Raw genomic sequence first — 17,645 nt, forward strand, 5'->3', positions numbered from 1 at the left:
TCCGGAGGCGGTTGCTGCGACGACGCTGCAAGGGCCCGGTGTTGACATTTCCCGATCCAGCCTCAGCCTCACCCTCCAGTTCATCAATCCTCCAAGGTCCACTTGGAACCTTTCACCTATCTTTGATCCGTGGTACCTGCACGAGGAGTCGGGGATTTTCATCTTGGTCGTTCTCTCGTTACCCACTACTCTACTACGGCTGCTGCTGCTCAATTGAATAGTAGGATCATTCCATCCTCATTCTTCCATTCTTTCCAGATCCATACCGGCCCACGTCAGCTGCCCGCATTCCTGGCCTTCCCCCGCTCTCGCGTGGGTGAAGGCGGTCTCTTTGTTGAAGGCTTGAAGCTTCGCCACCGCGATCATGGGAAACTCAGACCCTCCATTCCTTTATGGCCATCCTGATGCCTTTCGCTTCAAGGGCCCTACAGATCGTACCTTCAATCCGAAGGCTGTGACCGAGGCGAGCTGGTCTCGCCCTCTGCCTAAGCCCCAGCCGAAGGGGCCTTTGGTCAGTTTCAACAGGCACCCAGACTCGGTAAGTCGCAGACATGATGATGGAAAATGAAGGCACTAACATACGATGCTGTAGTATTCCAACATCCCCGATGGCCGCTCGCGTTGGACTCCGATGAGTCCGAGAACTAAGCCGAAGATTATCTACGGTCGAAAGGTACAGCTTGGGATGCGGGTTTTTGAGTTGATTGGCGCTCTAGGATCGTTATTCTGCGCGATTGTCATCAAGAATGTTGCCGCATCAATTATCTGGATCGTCCGGGTCGGGGTGAGTTGAGTACAAACATACCTTATATATGATGCTAACCTCGTGAAGCCTGCAGTCGCAATTCTTCACACTCTCTACGCCATCTACCATCTATGTCGTTCTCCTGTTACCAGACCTCCTGGTTCGCAGGCGAGTTATATGCTCTTTGCGTCGACATTAGATCTCGGCCTAGTCCCTTTCTATGCATTCGCTGCGTACTTAGGATACAAGGAGTATAATGCTGAGACGTACAGCTGGCAAACGCTTCTTAGTACTGACGTTGATATCATTATCACTATTGCGAAGGCGACCTTCATACTCAGCGTTGTCAATGGAGGGCTCCATTTAATCTCTTTAGGACTTTCTGGCTTCCTTTTCAACATCTTCCGTCAGATTACGCACCTTCCTCCAGACCTCAACCCTCTAGAGGATAATTTGACAAGTCGTCGCCCACACAAGCGCACCAAGTCGGAGATTGCTGAAAAGCATGCGAGCAGTTCGACCTTCGCTTCAGCCCACTCAGCGGAGCCCTTGATCGGCTCCCCTCGCAAGGTTCCTTTTATGCACACGAGAGCTCAGTCATCGGAGGATAATACGCTACACGTTCCTGTTGACATGACAAAGCAGAGAGGGACCTCGCAGACCTCTATTCCGCAGATGCCCTTCCAGTACAGGGCTAATACTCTCGAAGATACAAACTACGAGATCCCACTACATGATACTGATTATGTAACGCGTCCGACTTCGTCCATTCCTTGTAGCACGCCAATTCGCCAACCCTCTCCAGAGCTGCCAAACCGCTCTCAATGCGTCAGCCCCGCCTCAGATAACTGGGTTGCATACTCTTCTCGCTCGGCATCACCGGTTGAGGAGTCCAAGAAGGCAGACCCAGCTCCACGAGAACCATCATCTGTGTACAGTCGAGCCGCAACCCCCGCATCCGCCAATGGCGTGATTGACTGGATGAGCCTCGCTCAGAAATATGGCTGGGATCTCGATGAAACCATCTCAGAAGATCTCCGAGGCGAGTACGAGTCTTTGGCTATGCACGAATACTATGGAAACGAGGATGATGCTCACAACGTTCGGAAAAACGGTTTATATGATCATGATGGACGTGACGGGGGTGATATTGGAGATCGCCGCATCGATATTTACCAGGATCACGGTGACAGCGACGATGAATTGGGATCGAACAGTCTCAAGGTCAATCCTTTGGCATTGAACCCGCCAACACCTCAGCCTCTCGACACCAACAAAGAGATTACGAGAACACCTAGCCGAATGGTCCTGGGCGATATTCCTAATCTAACACCAACACCGACAAAAACGAAAGTAGCGCCTCTTGATCGCTCCGATAAAGACGGACACTTTTATGGGGAGACGGACATGAAGCCGATCACGGAAGCTGAGACCAAGGCGGCGAAGAAGACTAAGCTTGTCAAGCGCAAGACTGACAAGCACAGTTCCTACGGGCCACTCAAGCAGGTTACAGAAGATCCTGCCGAGGAAGACCACGACGATCCTGCAATCAACCTGACAGTATCAGAGAGGGACCGAAAAGGCCGTGTTGTGAGCAACTCCGGAGCTGACTTTGGCCGCCGGGTTGGTCAGAACTCGAACATGTCATACGGAAACTACATCGCCGGTCTAGGCGTTGGAAGGAGACGAGACGTCAGTGGGAAAATGGCAGAGGAGGGCCGAGGCGGGATTGAGAACAGTCCTACTACCAAACCCAGCAGTGGCAATTCCACGCCTCGGGCTGCCGGATGGGCGCGTTTCGCCGGACTGTGATACCCCAGGAGGAATGCGGATATGAGATAGCAACCTGGGTGAAAGAACCCAGTGAGTTTGCATATGTGACATGGGAACAATGTATTGGACGAAGGATGGATATATTCACGATGTTGGACGCGATTTGGATTTTCTTTCAACTGGGTGATACTCACTTCATGTATTTACTGTTTGGCGTAAAATAGGAAATAGTCTAGGAACAAATGTCATGATACCACTGCACAACTCCTGTTTGTTAATATATAGTAATAGAGAATATATACAATTGGAATCCAGACTACATGACCATGAGTGAAACTACGAAGGCACCCCCTCATACTCCCACCCTTGAATAACCCTCTTATTCCTCCTCGAGTTCCGCCTATTCGCATTGCATTTCACGAACAATGTCAACGCCGCAATTATACAAATTACTATACCCGCAATCGCAGCAACTAGAACCGTCCTCCTCTCTAATTGATCTGGATCAGACGTATACGGACAACTAGCGCCAGGCCCACCGGTTACCCAGCAGGTAGCAATGTCCTGCGAATTAAAGTCGATCCAGATCTCGTGTTTGAGGGGATCAGAGGAGTCTGGGTCAATAATGTCAGAGGACTGCGCGAGTAGGTGCCGGTAGAGGTATGTATTCTCAAGGCCTGTGCGGGGAACAGCGAAGGTTGTATCCTGTGGGCAAGCGTCATTGTATGCGTCTTCGTAGGATTTCAGTGATGAGGAGATGGACCAGCGGAAATGGTGGTTTTCAACACGGCATGCGGCGAGACGTTCCTGGGAGCAGTTGGCGGTGCGCCAATGGCCGTTGAGCGAGACGTCCATTATGGCGCAGCGTTTATCTTCTTCGGAGCTGGAGTCTGTGCCGTCGGATTGGGCTTCTGGTTGGCCGAGGGCCCAGGCCCAGGAGGAGGAGAGGGTGAGGTTGCGGTAGGGGTCTGGGTTGTTGTCTGCTGTGTTGTTGCCAAAGAGGGTGCTGTTGAGGGTGGAGGTTATGCCGCAGGCTGTGAGGTTTACGACGAGGTCCGAGATGTAGCGGAGTGATTGGTCATTGCTGAGGTTTTGGGGGAGGGGGATGTGGTTCGTTATTGCCCATGATGCGTTCACGTTGGAAATGTCGGTGTTGTCTGGATCATAGAGGCAGAGGGAGTCTAGGCTTCCCTCGTCAGCTGCGGATACGGGGACCGTAGATGTCATATAGCCAGGAGAGAATATGACGTCGTTATCTACCGAGAGGCCATAGGCTTCGAGTTGTGAATCGACAGTGCCATATTCGACAAGCAACCGTCGTTCGGTCGCTAGCTGTACGTATTTGGCACTCGGCCACCCGTCAGGGGTGCTCTGTACGCCCTCCGCGTCTCGTTCAATGGTATAATACTGAACAATCGGCTTGTAGCCATCATCAACAGCGTACCAAGATGCATTCAGGTCACGGCGGTCCTCGAGAAGATTGGAGGGACCATATATATACGATCCGAGCTTGTCTTTCACAATGTGACTTATGCGCTCGGATTCAGTCGGAAGTTGCTCCCTAGAGACTGTTGATGCAGGCTCATCAATTGAGGCGGGATCAGCGGCAATATGAAGGTTAAGAGAGAGAAATCTCGTGTTCATGAGCAGATCTGAGTCGGTGTCACGGAGATAGTCGCGGATGACATTGAGCAAGTCCGGTAGAGCAAGTCCATCAGAGCATCTGTAGGGACCGAGATCATACAGGGTATCTGATGACTCGTCCAGCTCCGTTGCAACGGCACCCTCTACATTTGGAGTAGGTTGCGGGATCGAGACAGGACACAAAAGCCATCGTCGAAGACCTGGCGACCAGTAGACATCAATGTTGAAGCGTCGATAGCCCACAGCAATCAGGTTAGACAAGCAATTTTCGGCTTCAGTTCTGTCATAACTGTTGTCACCGAAGCATGCTGCTTGTAAAGAGATCGCTGATGTAGTGACAAAATTGATTGGAATCTGGCCGGCTACATCTCGTTCGCTCTACATGGGAGTTAGCAATGGATCTTTCGTTATTTAGGGTATAGACTGACCAAGAGGACAGTGGCCCAGGACGAATTTAACAGGGACTCATCGGGGTCGAATTTTAGGGACATGGAGGTATATATTTCGCGTTATGCAAGGCACAGGATACAGTATGCATGACAGACAGGTGAATAACAATAGCGTCCCTTGCTAGAACGAGGCAAGGAGTGGAGATCACGACAAGAAAGATCCATCGTTGTCATCCTCGTCACTGCGGAGGCCGAAGGCGGTGAGCCTCTGCCATCATCCCTCTTATCTGGCCACTTCCTTTATTTCCACTTCGACCTCAACACTGCTCCAGCTCCCTTTTTGTGCTTTCTTTCACCTTCATTTTCTGCCTCGTCAGTGCCTCAGCCTAGTTACTCATAACTGGTAGCTCAGAATGGCCGCCCCCGGTCAGCCCTCCCCCCAGCAGCTTGCCGCTATGCAGCAGCAGTTCGCTGCTGAAGCGGCCAAGCGAGGATTATCCCCCGAAGAATTCGCCAAACAGCAGCGCGAGCAATTGAACGCAGAGGCCGCCAAACATGGCGTGTCTACCGAGCAGTACGTTGCGCAGCTAAGAATGCGTGCTCTTGCTGCCCAGCAGAAAGCCGCCGAGGTTCGACAACAGCTCCAGGCCAACGGTCAGGGCGGTGCACCACCAGGACAGCCAGGACAACCAGGTCCATCTGGACAGCCCGCGCAGCCCGGACAACCACAGACCCGCACGCAGCAGGTCCCAGTCAACCCGAACAACCCTAAGGATCCCAAAGCCATTGCAGTTGCGAAATTTCTCCGTTCACAAAACTTGAAGACACGAACATGCATCATGGACGGACAGAGAAAGGATTTATTCAAGGGTGGGTGTCTGTCGCTCGACAAACTGCCAATGACGCTAATTTCTTTATTCAGTGAAACGTGCCATCCGTGCTCTTGAATCACCCGCATACGCAAAGGCTCAAAAGAAGAACCCCCTCCTTCCACCAGTCACAGACCGTGCTTCAGCTGAGAACGCATTCAAGCTTCTGCCATTGTCCGTTCTTGCCCTTCGTGTCTCGAAGGTTGACCCCCATGCTGGTCACAACCATGGCAAGACTGCGAAGCGAGTCAAGGGTCTGTGGACAGTGAAGATTGAGCCGCACCAGGAAGCGGGTGACATGATGCACTATGTCTGGCTCTACGAGGGTCCGCAGTGGAAGCAGAAGGCTATGGCCGCTGGTGTGGTCGCTGCGATCTTCGCTGTTGTGCTCTTCCCTCTCTGGCCTATCATGCTGAGACAAGGAGTGTGGTACCTTAGTGTTGGTATGATGGGCCTTCTTGGTCTGTTCTTCGCTATGGCTATCTTCCGTCTCATTCTCTTCTGTATTACCGTCTTTGCTGTTCCTCCTGGTCTTTGGCTCTTCCCCAATCTATTCGAGGATGTTGGATTCTTTGACAGTTTCAAGCCGTTGTGGGGCTGGCAAGAGGTATGTTCTCATCTGCTCTCCCGACAAATCCTAAGCTAAATTTGATTAGACGAAGAAGAAAAAGACAAAGAAGACTAAGAAGACTGTGGAAAGTGCAGCTCCAGCATCAACTTCTCAAGCCTCAGAAACCGCCCCTACAGCTACTACGACCGCAACCTCAGATGCATCCGGTCCGGTGAAGCGTGATCTCACCCCTCGCGTTGAAGAAGTTGAGGAGTAATTCATAGACCACTATGCCAATTCTTCTTGAGCCTTTTACTTGCATTACGTGCGTACAAAACTATCATGATTTTCGCCATTATTTCCACTTCGTATGAATGTATTTTCCTTTCGTCGGATCGTTCGGGATTTCTTGCTGGTTTATGGAAATGGAGTCTATTCAAGGCAATTTACGATGATTTTCAGTCTCTGATTTCAGCACAAATGGTGAAATAAGTACAGCCATAATAGCTTGCTTCATGTTATTGTGTGACTGAAACGCTAATGCAGCGGTCCTCGGTAACAAACCTACCTTTTCCCCTCAGAATGAGGTAAAACATCGCCCGTCCTCTTCAATCTCCATTCTGGTCCCTCAAGCATATCAGGTACCACTAATATCTTTCTCTGCTTACACGACAAAACTCTGGCGATCTGTACTATACCGAAGTCGCTGCAAATTGAGATATCCACAGGCTGGGGCGACTGAAGTATCTTGCAGTATTACTCTCTTTTCTGGTAAGTCCATGCGGATAAAAAAGGACCTGCTTGAGCTTTGAGACAGGAAGTTGGTCCCAAGCAGCGTATCTGCAGCATAAATAAACGGATATAGCCCGGGCTAGTGAAGCTGATTGGTAGAGCATTCATGATGCCTAGCAGCTCGGCTTGCCGTAACTCTAGAAAATTGCTGCAATACAACTGGAATGGATGAAAATATGCTTCCATCTGTATTCCATGCATGACTGCAAGTAAACTGACCAGCTCTTATGTTGGCATGAAGAACATCCGGTAGAATGCGAATGGACAATCAGAGAAATCAATAATGTAGATTCTCTATTGAGCTGGCAAGTGGGCAAGCCATATCGGTGTAGTCATGGGGAGTAAAGACCAGTGCTAGATTGCCCTAAACAATCATTCCCCTAAGGACAATTTTCGTAAAGTTAGCATTCCCCAATGATCCTTCTTTTTCAGTAGCATCACCATTCAGACGGGGCCGGAAACACCTCCATCTCTACCGTCGATACCTCCTCACGATAATTCTAAACCAGATCATTAATACCACGATCGTCATACTTCACGTCATCCGGCTGGAACCCCCATGCTTTTGCAACCCGTTCATCAGGCTTATACTCCGACAAAGAGTTCCACACGAGAGTTGTCTTCTTCAAATTGTCTCCAGCTATAAAGTCAAATGTATTGAACCGCTCACCCTGTACTTGGGCATATATTGTCTTTAGGCGAGGCATCTGCTGCGCGGCGTGCTCGAGTGATATAAATAGCCTATGGTAATGCTCTGTGTGCGCTATTACGCGGTCCCCCCGGTGTTGCAGGACCTCATGTGCTCTTGCAGAGCCGGCTCCGGGTGCGTCAGTTTCCTCATCACTGAACATGTGAGGGTCAACTTCGCAAACCCACTCGCCTGCCACTAATGGTGAGCAGTCACTCCTCCGTGTGCAGAGGATCGATGATTCCAGAGCTTACCTGTGGGAAGAAATTCTGGGACTTCTATATCAAGAGTTTCCAGAAGTGGCCAGTGGAGGGTTTCACCAGGAGCCGGCTTGTCTTTTGAGTCCAATGGTACTAGGAAGTCCAAGGGAAGTATAACCTCCACAAGAACTAGCTTCCGCAGATTTGTGCTCAAGCACCGGAGGTTTGTGGCGAATGTAGTAATCTCATTCAAAAAAGGCGGGATATCCGTATGAGGGAAGTTGAGAAGATTGCCCCAGCAGTCGTCACGTAGCCCGCATAGTTCAAGTACTCGCAATGAAGGCGCAAGACTCGAGAATCCTTGCGCTAGGGCTAGATTAATTGTTAGCCGGAGGAAGAATTTTTTTTTTTAAAAAAAAAGACTTGGTAGTACCTTGTCGCCGTTCACGACGGTTGTTGTGCTTGGCTGAAAAGCGTAAACTCGTAGAGATCTACATCCAGCTCTTCTAGAGTGGTGCACTTCTCAGCAATTTGCAGCATCGCTCCACTCCAGATTGAGTTCGTCGAGTCGTCGTCTCGCAGTTTCCTGATGCAGCCGACCTCGGGCAGTTTGATATCGTCCTTTGGAAATTGAACACGACACGGTTGGAAATAACAATCACCGGGACTTTTTCGCCATGACTCTTCTCCCAACTCCTCCTTCTCCATCTCATCCAAACACGCCGCACTAAGCACAACCGCAATCCGATGCGCATCATCCCAAACACTCAAAACTCCCCAGAGCGCCTCGAACCCCTCCCGAAAAGCGACATTGTTTTCTTCTGCCCTCTCCAGATTCTGCTCATAGTATAAATTCCGCTCATAGTCATTTCCCACCCCCGGTCTGTGCCAATGCTCTTTAATCGGACACGGCGTAATGATGTTATAGTGTAACTCCTTGACGAAGGAACGTCGGTAGAAGTTTGGACCTGATGTACGAGTCTTGAACTGCTGGAGAGTCATAGCTTTGAGGTCTCTTATGGATTCATGGCTATCGCTGTAAACGTTTATGTCCCTGTATAGGAGGCGCTCAAAGACAAGGAGCCATGAGCGGCAGACGAGAGCGTAGCCGGCAAGGATAAAGAGGTCGCCGTCATCTAGGTAGGAGGCGACTTGTGATAGGAGCTCGGGGGGAAGTTTGCCGTTTGCCAGTTCCATGATGGTGGTGAGTGAGAGCTAGAGAGGATTGGGTATACAACGTGAGTAGTTGGGTGATTCACCCGATGAGTGGATACAGAGAGAGGAATAGATTGGACTCAAAGACCCATGAATAGAGGCATGAGACTTCTCAGTCAGGTACGATGGTGAGGTGAATCTGTTGGTATGACGTCAACATCCATCTCGTCCATTCGGCGTCTATACCGAAGCGTCCAACTTAATCAATAAAAGGCCAGATGAATAGCAGCTGGATCCCTGAGTGAAAGACAGATCTAGGCAAGAGAGGAGAAGATTGGAGGTCGAATAAGTAAGCGTGACATCGCCATGACGGCTACTCTTGGGGGACTTAATACCTAGTAGGTATACATGCAATCGACGTCACCCTGAGGCCATACAGAATGCAACCACCCTCACTCTCACTACCTACATATATAACACCACCACCTCACCTTCTCTGGCTTTCAGATCCAAAGGATGTCCATATTCCGCCCTCTCTTCAAACCAAACAACCCACTACTCAAAACAAGACTCACATACCCATCCCCTTACAAACCTCAACTACGTCTCTTCACATCACACACCAAAATGTCCGGCCCAACTAGCAACGACCAATTCAGCCTGGAGAACCTCTTCTCCGTCAAGGGCAAAGTCGCCCTGATCACGGGCGGAGGCTCAGGCATCGGCCTCATGGCCACGCAGGCGCTCGCAAAGAACGGCGCCAAAGTGTACATCACCGGCCGCACAGAGGAGAAGCTCGAAACCGTCGTGCAAAACTACAACAAGAACATCTCAGGCGAGATCATCCCCATCGCCGCAGACGTCACAAAGAAAGACTCCATCCAGAAGCTCGTGAAGGAGATCGAGTCGCGGGAGAAGTACCTCTCCATTCTAATCAACAATGCCGGTGTGAGCAGCGCAACGCAAACAGTCGAGCACGAGGATTCCGAGTCACTGCGCAAGGCGCTATTCGAGGATTCCTCATCAGATATGGAGGAGTGGGACAAGACGTACCGGACCAACGTTGTGCAGTGCTTCTTCACAACCGCCGCTTTCCTGCCATTGCTTGAGAAGGGCTCCGAAGTCGAGAAGGGCTGGTCGAGCACGGTTATCAACATTTCCTCCATCTCGGGTATCATCAAGGCCTCGCAGCACCACTTTGCATATAACGCTTCCAAGGCTGCGACTATCCACCTGACTAAGATGCTTGCTCATGAGATCACCTCTTCAAAACTACGGATTCGTGTGAACAACATTGCCCCCGGTGTCTTCCCTAGTGAGATGACTGCTGGCGAGAGCGATGAGAAGCAGAAGAGCCACATTCCCAAGGAAAAGTACGAGGACAAGGTCCCTGCCCGCCGGCCGGGTAAGGATGAGGACATGGCCAGCGCTGTGCTGTTCGCCGCGGTGAACCAGTATCTGACAGGACAGACTATTGTCGTTGATGGTGGATATGTCTTGGCTACAGGGTCTATCTAAGCATGTACTATAACTTACCTGAAAAGCTCCGCACACGAGATTAATGAATGACATGTACTTTTAGTTTTAATAGCGATCCCATCTAACTGTCACATCGCAACCCTTCTGGTCACCGAATGCTTCATCCAATCCACACCTCCTCCATACTCTGCACCGTCCACGCCCAAAACTCACTACTGGCTGCGAACCCATCAACACCCCTAACCACGCCTAGCAAGAGCGCACAGATCTCCCTCAACCCATCGTCCCAGTCACCGTATTCAACACCACCGGTACCACCATGCAACTGCTCAAAATCAACACACATCTCCATTCCCTCCGCAACACCCTTGAGCACCGCCAAAATGACCAAAAAAGACCCCGCACAGCGCGCAAGGACGCCAAATTCATCCCAAGCCTCCCTTACACGGCCGCGCGCGTCCAGGACGACTGGGGTATCATCGGACCCGCAGGCGAAGCAGCCAAGATCGTACAGGAAACGACGGTCGTCAGGGCTTAAGATTTCTGGCTCTGGTGCTGGTGCTGGTTCGACAGTGACAGACTCGGCCTGGTTTTCAATCTCGGTCTCCAGTCCATCTATCCCAGATGGGGTTGCAACTTCAACATCAATGCCATCGTCGAACCTTTCTGTAGCCTGCCAGGGAATACCCCTCGTAAATTTCCAGCGCAAGGCCCTTGAGTCGAACCTCAAGGCTTCTGAGCGGGTTTTAACGGTGAAAGACGGGAATCCCGTGTCCATTAGAAAGCTCCGTGTCTTTTCATCCTTGATCCTCTCCGGTATATACTCCCTCGGCGGTTTGAAGAATAAACCCCGTGGAAAATGCGAATGGAGCCATTCGGTGCTTGGTGGTGTGTTTGGGTTGGGGAGGGTGGAGGGGATATTTGACTATATCCGTACCCTGTTAGTTTTGATGTTGTTTTTCACCAATGAAGATAGTGTAGGAGAGGGGGCGTACGATTATAGCTTTGATGATGCTGATTCGGTTTTTAGGGCGAGCGAAGAGGGGCCGGGTTGTGTTGCAGGTGTGGGAGAGGGAGAGGGCGTCACGGATATTGGTGAAGGACTTGTAGATTTGGAGGAGGAGCTCGGGGGGTAATGACAGGAACATTGATCGAGGTTGAGATTGGGATAGAGGCATTGTTATGGTGTGTGGGGGGATGTAGTTCGGACAGGGTGGGAAACGAAGAATCACTAAGCAGTTGTTGGTGGAGAGAAGTTCGAGGGTGTGGTTTACACAGATTTTAATCGTGTTCTAGAGCTAATGCTGAGGAACCCCAACAGTCTCCCGGTAGAGAACCAACACTATATGTACGAACTAATTTTCTAGACTAATGCGTGTAAAACGGCATTTTTAAGCGAAACATCTTGGCCGCCAGTTCCGGCTGCTTTTCTTTGAGTTGGCGGAAATACGGGGTGAGATGATCGCGCTGAAGAGCGTTGTATGTCAACCATTTGTCGCGCTGGGTGGGCACTATAATCCCCGTGTAAACCTTAAGTGGGTGCGCCATTGCTGATAACCACAAGTCTTCTAGAGCCATCGAATGCAGGAGCAGCCGCGGGAAAAGGTCAGGCCAGATCAGGTCCCCGTGCAGACGGACGGAGCCATCAAACATTTTGAGTGCCTCGTGATGCTGGTTCTCTGGGGTGACGATCTCGTGGTCGGCTTTGACGGCGAGAACATGGCCCTGGAAGTCTGCAGGGAGGAAGCCGTTATCGATGGAGTCTTGGTGGAAGGAGGGATAGGTGTAGGAGGCGAGGCTCCAGTCATCGACGACGAGGAAGGCTTTGTGGTTTAGGATGTCTTTGTACTTAGGGTCCTCCCTGGTGGTGAGGAAATGCTGCTTTGCTGCTTCGACATCACGAATCTTGTTGGTTATGAACCAGTGCAGCTTGAGGCATGAACGGACCCGACCTGCCTGTTCGAGGCTATTTCTCAAATGGTCTTCTATTTTTCGCCGCATATCATCCCATTTCGCGTTAGATCCGCGCCCGAACGCTGTGCGGTAGATAGCCAGTCCGAATTCGGGGCTGCGCTTGTCTTTCGCAGGCGAGCTTGCCGGTTGTGCTTGTTGCTGCAAGATTAGCTGGCTCAGAGAATTTTGAGGAGGGGGATGCTCTGGCGAAGGCCCGCGAACGTCCAGCCGAACTAGCTTTTGCACAATCAGATCAATGTCTCCCACGGCGGCACTCATCTCTTTGAGCGCCTCCTCGGCGCTCATGAGCCCCTCATCAACAGCTTTTTGTTTCTCATTTTGTCCGCTTCGGTATACCTCAGCTTTCGTTCCAGATCTCCGGCGATATCGAGGTATTTCTTGGTTAGGCTATCCAGGTGAGGATGCTGTAGGCCTGGAATGACCTCAGAGGGAGAAACGTCGAACCCCTTGTATTGCTGCATTGACATCCAGATGGTAGTATCAGCCATGGATGTAATACCTCGGAGAGCGCACCATTTGGTATAGGCCAATATTCCCAAACCAGAAGGCGATAAGAACGTCTTATGATCTTTGATCAACGGCAACAGCGGTTTGCGTAATTCCTCAGCACGAGCCAAAACCCAAGAATGGGCAACGGAGGTCATCACCTCATACTTTGTGCGAATGAACTCCTGCCACATTCCGGTCAAATTGACAGTGGACTGGACTCGTATCCTCCTGATGGGGCGCTGGGCATTCAGCGAATCTTCTGCCTTCTTCAAAATGTCCCAGATAGCATTGTAAAGTGTGCGCATATTTGAGCGTACCGTAGGGTGATCCATCAAAGAGAAAGCAGTTATGGTTCCGGTCAAATATTCACAGGCAATGTCAAAGTGGGCTGGGTCACTGAGGTTCTTCTCAGCCCATTCTCTCTTCGACAGAGGAGGAAACCCGTCCCAGAGTTTACATTTGAACTCCTGAACATTGACTCCTATAGGGGATAATGATATTTTGGGGTCACACATGTTCATCCTAATTTGCTCAATACATGAATATTTGAATTGATCGTGAGAATTGGGTGCCCACTTCCAGGCAGGAACATGAAGAAGGCGAAGCTGCTCATTTCCCAGCAAGGGAAATGCAGTCTTTTTCCCATTGGGAAGAATCCCAGTGCGCACATACTGTAGAAACTGGTCGAGAGTGCCAATGTGAAAAAGGAAATCCCCTGCAATGGTCAGCGAGCTATGTGAAACCAACAAGACCTATGAGTACCATTTATCACATATTGATTAATCAGATGTAGATAAGGTGAGCCTCTCTCCCATAGTTCCCTTTTTATTGGATCAGAGCCTGGGCCTGCCCTCCAATCATGATGGGGAAAGTTTACAGTTTACGAAAGCAAGGCTAAGCCCGGCAAAGACCGGCCCCGGAGAAACTCCAGACCCAGTCCACTAACTAGGGTAGTCTAATCAGGGATAGCTCTATTTATAACAAAAGTGGTTATCTATTCTATCTAGATCTTTATTGTACAAGAGTCAAACCAATCCCAAAGTATGCAGACGCCTACAGCGCGGATATCTTAAGAAGTGGATAGACCAAACCACGGCATGTCAAATGCCTGCTATTCAAGGTAAGAATTAATATGTGGTATCATGCAAGAAACAAAAAGAAGTGGTAGGTGTAAGGGAAGAGATGAGTCAACGCTAAGTCGCTGCCAGTATGCATGCTATAAGGGCTGTCCGAGTCATAATATAGGTGTTCAGCGTGGCGGAATGAACGAAGTTGGGTAATGTTATGGTCGTTTTTAGAGCTCCCTTTCTGGGTGTCATGAGCAAGGTGCTATATTTTGTTGTTCATCTGTCTAGATGAAATGCTCGGTATGGAGCGTGAGAAATGACCGTTCGTGGAGATTATGGGGGAGATGGCGGCTAGCGCCTTTTCGGCGTCTTCAACAGGGGACATGGGGGGCGAGTGATCCGGCCACGTAGATGGCGGTGGAGTTTCAACGAACGCTGAAGGGATTTTTGGTAGTGGGCAATTTGGAGGAGGCGCCGCAGGGGGGCCGATGGTTAATCCATTGACACTTTTCCGTCGCGACATGACGAGCGATGAAGGACGACTTGGCGTGTCCGCTCCGCTAGGCCGTTCTCGTCGAGTCGTCGTGTTCACAGCTCCGGTCGGCAATTTTGTCGAGGATGGAGTCCCATTGGATACTGTCGACTTGCCGGTGATTGGGCGTGGGAAGTTAGATGGGCTTGGGCCCATCATAAGATGTTCTGGCAGCTGTGAGTAGCGAAAGCGGCCACGATCCGGCTCCCGACTTGTGTTCCCAAGCGCGTCTTCCGAGTTTGAGGCACGAAGTTGTTTCTTCGTTACGTCTCGTCGGTCTAGTGGCCGGCGCTGTTCACGCGTTTCGATTGGGGCAATGAAAAACTCTCGGCCTGGGGACTGCGGCGGAGATGAGAACATGGACACGGCATCTATGGAAGTATCATCTCGATGAATATCACCAGGAATAGATGGCAGATTGGGGACGTGTGGAACATCCGGCCGTGCCGCAAATCTCTTGCTGAAAACCGGAACACTAAAGTTAGGTGCCGGGGGTGAGGTACTTCGAGATTGAGCGTCAGGAACCGTAGATTGCGCTCGAGGCATCTCAGAAATGTCCGAATTCGCCATCTGAGGTAGGAACATGGACTGCCGTTTCCTCGGGCTCGCAAGAGTTGGGCTGATCGGCCCAGATGAGACTGACGCGGCTTCCGAAATAACACTTTTATCTGGAAGTGGAGGCGAACCCACTGCAGAGTAGAAGCGAGCGGTATCCTCACCATTGGACATGGTGTCCGTGTGTGCGGTAGATACTGAACCTGAGCGAGATTCGGGAGTTGGCTGCATCACCATCGACCGGCGATGGATAGAGATGTACGAACTCCGCCGCGACTGATCGCCACCACTTGAATCTTTATCATCGAAGACCATTGATTGCCGCGGTTGAAGGAGGACGGTTGAAAATCGATTAGGGTCTCTCTTCACCATCTGTCGCATGCCCGGCGTAGTCCGCAATTGACCTTCCATATCCTCGTCATAAACCTTCTCGGACACGTATTCTTTGCCGCCACGGGTTTCTATTTGCGCCCGAACAGCCAGTAACCAGGAGCTCATTTCATCCGGATCGTTGAACACTAGAAGCAAGTTCCGTGCTAATCGCCGAGAGTGGGACCTGTGGAACCCAAATCGAGAGAAAATAGGTCGGGATGTTTCAGGAGAATTTGTACTACTCTCCTCCTCGGAACCCTGAGAGACCTGCAGCACCCAATGCTTGCCCGGAATCGCATCGCTGGCAAAGGCCACAGACTTTGGTCCAAGAAGCAGCATTTTCTCAGGTAAGCGGTCGTGTTTACCCTCACCGGCGTACTGCAGGATATACCCAGTCGTAGCTAGGACATAGACTCTCCGGGTCCACTCGCCATTCTCGATGTTATCGGACAGAGCACGTATGTATTTTTGCTTTTCCTTGTCAAGCTTTTTCTTCCGGGCAGAGTTATCATCCGTAGGCTCTTCATTTGCTGGCTGGTTGGCTTGGTCATCATCCTGCAAGCTCGCTCCCCTAGCCTTGAAAGTGGCATGTAGACGAATGATAGAATCTCCGGACAGTAATGGAGCCGCAAGAGTAGCATGCTTGAGACCCTGTGGATAGGCCTTGAAAAGTGGCGGCGGTTTCCACGCTACATCTTCAGCGGGTGGGAGGTCGTCCTCATCAGTTTTCGTTCGGGATTTCTGCTGCAACTTAGATCGAGAAGAGTTCGTCGACATGGAGGCCGTCGCAGTAGTGGGAGTGGAAACTATAGCCCGGGGCGTAGCACAATCGCTTGGCGATAATGGCACGGCCGGTTCAGCCGGATTTTGTTGCACTGAGTCCTGAACCTCCTCTATACCGGAAAGTTTAGCGTCGGGTGACTTCCGCGCGGGTTTCTCTCGACTGAAAATATGACGGAGACTAGACCTGGATGATTGCCGTTTGACGTGCGCTGGTTGCAATGGAACTCGTTCTGCGTTGCCGTTTTCAAATTCAGATGGTCGTGGACGCTGCGTGAGAGGCGATGCGACATTGACAATCTGTGAGGTTGGGCGGCTGAAGTTCGTCTGTAATGGAGCTATTTGATGGCCTCTTCGCTCGCCGACGGAAGGTTGAGTAGGCTGGTTATCAAGCGACATATCTCTTGCTCTTTCCCTTGTTCTCTAGGTGGCAGCCCTAGCCCGGCGACGAAGACTAGCTTTAAAAGATCCAACAGAGTAGGGAGGAAGATATACTAGTGTTGGCTTCGCACAACATACGGCGTCAGCTGTGTTATGTATGGCCGTGAAACAACGGAGGGAGTGGCTGAGAGGACTGGCGAGCTAGAATGGTGCGCCGGAAGAGAGGATCATTCATTTGAGTAACTGTATTTGAGTAGCGTATCGTAGAATTCGTGGCTGCGACGGCGCAGTAAGAAAGAAGTCGAAGTATCTTCGACTCGAATTTTATAAGAAAGACAAGAAATGTTCAAGGAGCGACTAAGAAGGTGGAAAGGTAGGGTTGGTCACTGGCCAGATGTGTTTCATGCGCGGGACCGGAAGCTTTCTGGAGAAGGAACGTGCACGATGCGAAAGGTCGGTTCCGAACACGAGGTTTGTGGTTTGATCAAGCGCCGGTCTTCAACAAGCCCATTGTCATCAATGTTTCATAAGCCGAATGCTGAAAAGAATGTGAAGGAAATAAGCGGGCGCGTGTGCATGTGGAAGGGGAGAAAGAGAGAGAGAGGATGAGAAGAGAGCGAGGACAAGGAAGGAAGAGCGTGACAAGGAAAAATCGTCCGCCTTGAAGGACCGGAAATGAGATGACTGGTCTATTCTTTGTGCTGAAATTAATTGAACTACCCAATCCTATCCACTGCCCTGTGTTGACTAGCAGGAGACTAAATTACTTAGGCATGTTTGTGACCAAGTTTGAAACTGTTCGACGAATCCCCGAGAACCGTGGGACCGAGGGGCTCCGCAGGCAAGATCTAAGATGGGAGCCAGACTCGGAGAGGAGAGCTTCTGGCTCGATTCTGGTCGAGCCTCGAGGTCCGCAGCTCGAGTCTTCGTCATCACCAGCCTCCGGCTGAACTCTGGAGCCTCACTAGTCACTACTACAGTGGTTGCTTTCGAGGTTGAATTCGAACAGAATTCGGTCCGAATCCCCCTGAATCAGCTTCGGTCGTCCCCACTTTGAATAACGGTTTTCCGTCGCGAGGATTTTTAGTCGGCCTTAGCTGGTGACCAGAATGGGATCTCTTCCACGCAAGCCAATGAGACATCGTGGAGCGAAGGTGATTCTCGGACCCGGCTTCTTCTAGAGTCTTGGATTGACTGTGAAAGGGGGATCA

The 17,645-nt window shown here is 50.8% G+C and overlaps 7 protein-coding genes across 7 annotated transcripts; 3 read left to right on the forward strand and 4 right to left on the reverse strand.

Moving 5' to 3' along the window:
* The first annotated feature begins 101 nt into the window (after positions 1 to 101).
* BJY04DRAFT_103787 (uncharacterized protein) lies at positions 102 to 2,706 on the forward strand. The gene is made up of 3 exons (XM_073707971.1): positions 102 to 538; positions 593 to 784; positions 833 to 2,706. Exons 1-3 carry the CDS (start codon positions 365 to 367, stop codon positions 2,555 to 2,557), a joined length of 2,091 nt encoding a protein of 696 aa, XP_073568976.1. The 5' UTR covers positions 102 to 364; the 3' UTR covers positions 2,558 to 2,706.
* Positions 2,706 to 4,743, reverse strand: BJY04DRAFT_103791 (Lectin C-type domain protein). The gene is made up of 2 exons (XM_073707972.1): positions 4,591 to 4,743; positions 2,706 to 4,540 (listed from the first exon to the last, which is right to left on the reverse strand). The coding sequence occupies exons 1-2, from the start codon at positions 4,651 to 4,653 to the stop codon at positions 2,855 to 2,857; spliced, it is 1,749 nt and encodes a 582-aa protein (XP_073568977.1). The 5' UTR covers positions 4,654 to 4,743; the 3' UTR covers positions 2,706 to 2,854.
* Positions 4,744 to 4,872: 129 nt separating this feature from the next.
* On the forward strand, positions 4,873 to 6,487 carry BJY04DRAFT_103828 (translocation protein Sec62-domain-containing protein). The gene is made up of 3 exons (XM_073707974.1): positions 4,873 to 5,421; positions 5,474 to 6,027; positions 6,077 to 6,487. Exons 1-3 carry the CDS (start codon positions 4,965 to 4,967, stop codon positions 6,245 to 6,247), a joined length of 1,182 nt encoding a protein of 393 aa, XP_073568978.1. The 5' UTR covers positions 4,873 to 4,964; the 3' UTR covers positions 6,248 to 6,487.
* A 775-nt stretch (positions 6,488 to 7,262) lies between these two features.
* Positions 7,263 to 8,847, reverse strand: BJY04DRAFT_220527 (F-box protein; the record flags this gene model as incomplete). Its single annotated transcript, XM_073716894.1, has 3 exons — positions 7,263 to 7,642; positions 7,705 to 8,022; positions 8,313 to 8,847. 3 exons carry the CDS (start codon positions 8,845 to 8,847, stop codon positions 7,263 to 7,265), a joined length of 1,233 nt encoding a protein of 410 aa, XP_073568979.1.
* Positions 8,848 to 9,432: 585 nt separating this feature from the next.
* Positions 9,433 to 10,323, forward strand: BJY04DRAFT_208885 (SDR family NAD(P)-dependent oxidoreductase; the record flags this gene model as incomplete). Its single annotated transcript, XM_073714054.1, has 1 exon — positions 9,433 to 10,323. One exon carries the CDS (start codon positions 9,433 to 9,435, stop codon positions 10,321 to 10,323), a length of 891 nt encoding a protein of 296 aa, XP_073568980.1.
* On the reverse strand, positions 10,283 to 11,557 carry BJY04DRAFT_103795 (uncharacterized protein). Its single transcript, XM_073707973.1, has 2 exons — positions 11,280 to 11,557; positions 10,283 to 11,209 (listed from the first exon to the last, which is right to left on the reverse strand). Exons 1-2 carry the CDS (start codon positions 11,460 to 11,462, stop codon positions 10,445 to 10,447), a joined length of 948 nt encoding a protein of 315 aa, XP_073568981.1. The 5' UTR covers positions 11,463 to 11,557; the 3' UTR covers positions 10,283 to 10,444.
* A 95-nt stretch (positions 11,558 to 11,652) lies between these two features.
* BJY04DRAFT_220530 (peptidase family M20/M25/M40 protein) lies at positions 11,653 to 16,452 on the reverse strand (the record flags this gene model as incomplete). Its single annotated transcript, XM_073716895.1, has 3 exons — positions 11,653 to 12,538; positions 12,595 to 13,462; positions 14,136 to 16,452. The coding sequence occupies 3 exons, from the start codon at positions 16,450 to 16,452 to the stop codon at positions 11,653 to 11,655; spliced, it is 4,071 nt and encodes a 1,356-aa protein (XP_073568982.1).
* Positions 16,453 to 17,645: the final 1,193 nt, after the last annotated feature.

The sequence above is a fragment of the Aspergillus karnatakaensis genome, assembly GCF_047715665.1.
Source record: "Aspergillus karnatakaensis strain CBS 102800 unplaced genomic scaffold BJY04scaffold_40, whole genome shotgun sequence".
Classification (NCBI taxonomy): domain Eukaryota; kingdom Fungi; phylum Ascomycota; class Eurotiomycetes; order Eurotiales; family Aspergillaceae; genus Aspergillus; species Aspergillus karnatakaensis.